This window comes from Galeopterus variegatus, unplaced genomic scaffold, assembly GCF_000696425.1.
Source record: "Galeopterus variegatus unplaced genomic scaffold, G_variegatus-3.0.2 Scaffold620, whole genome shotgun sequence".
Taxonomy (NCBI): Eukaryota; Metazoa; Chordata; class Mammalia; order Dermoptera; family Cynocephalidae; genus Galeopterus; species Galeopterus variegatus.
In genome coordinates this window covers 137,347-143,322 of record NW_007726731.1, presented here as the reverse complement: position 1 = coordinate 143,322, position 5,976 = coordinate 137,347, and the positions used below count along the sequence as shown (strand labels likewise).

Sequence of the window (5,976 nt, the reverse complement as noted above, 5' to 3'; positions counted from 1 at the left end):
GAGGGTTGCGATCCCGTTGCCGGTCCCCGGTCCGGTACGAGGGCAACACTGAGGGTTGCAATCCGTTGCCGGACACGGAAAAAGACAAAAGACCAAAAAAAAAAGAAAAAGAAAAGAAAATTAAGATTTTCATATATGTATATCCATATGAACCCTGCAAAATAGAGGCTAGATCTACTTAAAAAGGAAGCCCAATTAAATAAAATCTGATAGTTAACAGTATAGAATTTTCATAAGGGACATTTTATCTAAAATCATCCTTTTCCACACTAGAGATGAGCTTTTGTGACATACTGTAGGCCTAGATGAAATACTGCTGCCTAATCAGCATGTGATAGACAATTCAAGTCTCTCTCACACTGTCTTTGAATAGTATCCTGATCAGGGACTTTTACATCAGTGTTCACCCTAAGAGGCTGACGATCTTTGATTTCAGTTTTCAGTTCCTCTGGTTTTATAAATTGACAATGTCTAGACAATTCAGCTGGGCACAAACTTCTGGAAAGAAGAGTCGACCTCTGTTCCCTGAAATGCTTCCTGTTGCCAGAGTTAGAAATTTTTGGCTTCTTGTGAAATTTCCTTTTTACTTTCTTTAGGTGTTTTAGCTCACTTGGAAAGACTAGAGGCTCAAGAAAACAGATGCCATAAACAATCCAAAGAGCCTCAGAAAGTGCAGGGAGTGGAAAGTGCTCTTGGAACTGAGATTCATAAGCTGAGACGTCTGCGAGACAAGCTGAGGGCTGAACTGAAGCAGCGGCGAGCCAGAGTGAGTAGAAGGGTGATGGTGGCAGGCTTTCCCTGGGTGTGGAGAACAAACGTGACCTGGGAATTGGCATATTTGAATAACGTGTTTTACCAGTAATCTTACTGGATCGATTTCAGTCCTTCATCCCTCCAATGATCAAACCTGTAAAGTTGTAGCTAATATCAATATCACCTATTCCATCTTATGGATATAATATAATTGTCAGACACTACTGATGGGCCAGGCAGGTTCTTCATAATAGATTGTTAACCTGCCCCACAGACATTAAAGCCTGTTACCTCAATCACAGCCTGCTTTGAGTCATTGGTACTTTTGTCCTTATTGCCTTCTTTCTGTCACCCACCCAGACTCAAAAACCTAGCAGGAAACATTGACCCTTCCTTCTTTTCAGTTTTTTCTCTAGCCCAGGTCTAGTCAGCAAGACCTGTCAGATTTTCCTTTATATTGTCTTTGTGCTTCCTTTCGCCATTTCCATAGTTATCCGTGTATGTAGTGAATATTTATCAGGTGGTTTGGATACCAGGATCATTATAGTAGTTTGTTATTTGGTCTCTCTTCTAGTATTTCTACTTTTCCAATAAATCCTGAATAGCCAAGAAGATGCATCATGAAACACACTGTTTTTCTGCTCATTCATTGCCTGTGGGATAAGGTCAACCTTTCTTTGCTTGTCTTTTCTTCTTCCCTCCCTCCCTTCCTTTTACCTTTTTCCTCCTGTCCTTCTCTTTCTTCCTCCCTTCTTTCCGTTGCTTTTTTAGTAAAATAAAAATAAAGTGCACAAACCTGGTGAACTTTTTTTATAGAAGGAGCACAACCAGATAACTACTACACAAATCAAAATACAAAATTTTTACCATTACCCCAAAAGTATCTCTTTTGCCTCCTCCTAGTCATTTCTTTCAAAGTAACCACTATTCTGATTTCTGTCACCATAGATTGATTTTACCTGTTTTTTTTTTCCTTTTTGTCTTTTTTTGTGTCCGGCAACGGATCGCAACCCTCAGTGTCGCGCCCGTACCAGACTGGGACCGGCAACGGGATCGCAACCCTCGGTGTTGCACCCGCACCTCGCTCAGCCAGTGAGCGGGAACCGGTCTGTATGTGGGATCTGAACCCTCGGCGGGAGCGCGCCACCACACTCCCAAGCGGCGCACTGTAGCAGTGCGCTACTGGGCTGGCCCGATTTTACCTGTTTTTGAACTTTATATAAATGTAAAAAGTATATACCCTTTTACGTCTGGCTTCTTTCACTGAATATTATGTCTGCAAGATTCCTCCATATTGTTGCGTATAGTGGTTGTTCTTTTTTTATTGCTGTATAGTTATTCCATTTTATGAATATGCTATAATTTACCTATTCTGTTGATGACATTTGGGTTATTAGAGTTGTTTCATTGTGGGATGATTATGAATATTGCTGCTTTGAACATTCTTCTCCTGTCAGTTTAAAAATATACACTTTTCTATTAGATATATACCTAGTAGAATTGCTGGATCATAGGGTGTGCATCTTAGCTTTAGTAAATACTGCCAGTTTTTGAACAGTATACCAGGTTTACATTCCCAGCAACAGGGTATAAGATTTTCATTGTTTTGCATCTTTAACAGTACTTGGTATTGTCAGGTTTAAAATTTTTTCATTCTAATGGAAGTGTAAAAGTATCTCATTGTGAATTTAGTTTGCATTTGCCTAATAACTAATGATGGTAAGTTACCTGTATTGGCCACTTGAAAATCTTCTGTTGTGAAGTGTGCTTTTCAAGCCTTTTGCAAAATTTTTATTAAGTTGTCTGTCTATTGTAGACTTCTTCACATACTTTGGATATGAATTCTTTGTTGGATATATGTATTAGAATCTTCCTTAGATTGTGGCTTACCTTTTCACTCTAGTGGTATCTTGTAATGAAAGAAAATCTTCATTTTAATGAAGTTTGATTTAGGAATTTAACTCTATGCTTAGTATTTTTATTTCCTATTTAATAAATCTTTACCTAACTTAAGATTGTGATGATATTCTCCTGTGTTATTTTTAAAAGTTTGTTGTTTTATCTTTTACTTCTATCATTACAGTCTATCTAGAATTGATTTTGTGTGTATGTTTTACAGTAGCGGTTATGCTTCTTTTCTTGTTTATTTCCATACTGATATCCAGTTCATCCAGCACCACTTCTTGGAAAGATCACTGTTTTCCCATCACATGGTAGTGGATCTTTGGGTCCACTGTGGGTCTGTTCTGTTCCATTGGTCTGATTGTCCATCTTTGTGCCACTAACAGAGGTTCATTTATTGTAAGTCTTTATACTTTTCCTCTTCAGAATTATCTTGTCTGTTCTTGGCCTCTTGAATTTCCCATAAATTTGAGAATCAGCTGTCAATTTCTAAAACTAAATCTCCGGGCCAGCCCGTGGCTCACTCCGGAGAGTGTGGGGCTGATAATACCAAGGCCACAGGTTCGGATCCCGTATAGGGATGGCTGGTTAGCTCACTTTGGAGAGCGTGGTACTGACAACACCAAGTCAAGGGTTAAGATCCTCTTACTGGTCATCTTTAAAAAAAAAAAAAATTAAACAAAAAAAACCCCCTAAATCTCCTGTAGTTCTTATTGGGATGGTATTGAATCTATAGACCAATTTGAGGAAAATTGACATCTTTACAATATTGTATCTTCCAGTCAATGTACATGATATATTTTTCCATTTATTTAGTTCTTTAATTTTTCTCAGTAATGAGTGTAGTTTTATGTGTAGATGTCATAATCATCATTTATTATATTTATTCTTATGTATTTAATTTTTCCTGATGTTTTTGTGTATGGCAAGGGTCAGCAAACTTTTTCTGTAAAGGATCAGTTATTTTAGGCTTTGTGAGCCAAACAGTCTCTGTGGCATCTACTCAACTCTGCTGTTGTAGCATGAAAGCAGCCATAAGCAGTATTTAAACTAATGAGTGGGGTGTTTTGCATAAAAATCTTATTTACAAAAGCAAGAGTCTGGCTGGATTTGACCCACAAACTATAGTTTAATGACCCCCTGATATATGGTATTATTTTTTAGAAGTTTTAGTTTCTAATTATTTGTTCCTATTATATAGAAATACATCTGATTTTTGCATATTGACCATAGGAGCTTTGATAAAACCACATATTAATAGTTTGTCTCTCTATTCTTTGGAATTTTTACACTTGGAATTATTTCATATGCAAACAATAACAGTTTTTTACTTCTTCCTTTCCAATCTTTGTAACTTTTATTTATTTTTCTTGCCTTATTCCATTGGCTAAGATCTGTAGTCTTTGTTAAGTAGTAATAGTCATTGGTTTAACCTATTTGCTGTAAATTTTGTATAGATACTCTTTATCAGATTAAGGAAATGCTCTTCTATTTCTAGTTTGCTACAAGTTTTAATTGTGATCAGGTAGTGAATTTTATCAAGTGCTTTTGCTTCATATATTAAGGTGATCATATGGCTGTCTCCTTTATTAGTGTGTGATATATATTGATTGGTGTTTGAATGATAAACTGCTCTTAGTTTCCTGGAATAAACCTAACTTGGTTTGATGTATTATCCTTTTTATACAAGGATACTTCAAAAAGTTCATGTAAACATGGAATTAAAAGATAATATGAATCTTCCAGTGAACTTTTTTTTTTTTTCCCTTTTTTTTGTCTTTTTTACTGACCGGTAACGGGATCGCAACCCTCGGTGTTGCGCCCGCACTGCGCTCAGCCAGTGAGCAGGAACCGGTCTCCACATGGGATCCAAACCCTCGGCGGGAGCACCGCCGCACTCCCAAGTGGTGCACTCTCCAGTGCGCCACCAGGCCGGCCCCCAGTGAACTTTTTGAAGACCCTTTGTATAACGCTGAATCCGTTTTGCTGATATTTGCTAATAGGGCTTTTGCATCTAAATTCATGAGTGAGATTCCCTATGACTATTTTTCCCCCTGTAACAACCTCGTCAAGTTTGGGCATCAAGTTTATGCTGGTCTCAGCAGATTGAGGCATTTTCTTTTTCTATCCTCTGGAAGAGTTTATAAAAAATTAGTTATTTTTCCTCACATTTTTATAAAGAACTCTCTGGTAAAGTCCTTTGGGTCTTCTCTATGAGAAGATAGTTAATTTCTGATCCAATTTCTTTGATCAACATAAAGCTGTTCAGATTTTCCATTTCTTCTTGGGTCACTTTCAGGAAGTTGCATTTTTCAAAGATTTTGTCCAATTCATGTAAAAGCTCACATTTAAAATTGTTTGAAATTTTTCGAAACAACTTACTGTCTTGTGAATATGATCAGTCAGAGTGTTGTCTCACCTTTTATTCTGATATTGGTAATTTGCGTACACTCTTAACCTTTTCTCTCTTCTTGATCAGTCTTCTTAATGTTTTATCACTTTTGTGCCTTTTTCAAAGAACCGACTTTTGGCTTTATTCATTTTCTCTGTTCGTTCTGTGTTTTCATTGATTTCTGTTTATTATCATCCCCTTCTTCTACTCTCTTTGAATTTAAGTTGCTATTCTTTTATCTTCTTGAGATGAATACTTAATTGATATTTTTTAGTCTTCTTTTCTCTTGTATGCATTTAAGATTATAAATATTCTCTCTAAGCCCAGCTTCTGCTATATCTCACATGCTTTCTTTAATACGTCATATTTTCATTATCATTTCAATTTTCAGTTTTAAATATTTTCAGTTTCCATTGTGATATCTTCTTTGGGTTTGTTTTAGAAGTGTATTTATTTCCAAATATTTGGGTATTTGTTAGTTGTGGGGTTTTTTTTGGTTTTGTTGTTGTTGTTACTGATTTATAGCTTAATTCTATGTGGTCAGAATTAATGACCCAATATGTGGTCAGTTTTGATAAATGTTGGTAAATGTTTCAAGTACATTAAATGTGGATTTTGTGTTAATTATTGAGTACTGTACTCTATATATCAAATAGACCAAGTGTGCTCATAATGTTCAAATATTTTATATTCTTACTGATTTACTTGTCTACTCATGTTATCAGTAACTGAGATAGATTTGTTAAAATCTTTGTGGTTGTGAATCTACTTTTTTCCTTTTCATTTTGTTTTTGTGTATATATCGAGCACACACAAATTTAGGATTATTACTTCTTCCTTGTTGAGTTAATCTTTTATTATTATGAAATGTTCCATTTTTTTTTTTTTTTTTTTTTTTTAAAGATGACCGGTAAGGGGATCTTAACCCT

The 5,976-nt window shown here is 35.9% G+C and overlaps 1 protein-coding gene across 1 annotated transcript in view; it reads left to right on the top strand.

Moving 5' to 3' along the window:
- CENPO (centromere protein O) overlaps positions 1 to 5,976 on the top strand; it is a 19,455-nt gene that overhangs the window by 4,856 nt on the left and 8,623 nt on the right. Inside the window, exon 3 of the mRNA XM_008570614.1 lies at positions 597 to 766. Coding sequence (XP_008568836.1) covers positions 597 to 766 — 170 coding nt within the window. The remainder of the gene's footprint in view (positions 1 to 596; positions 767 to 5,976) is intronic.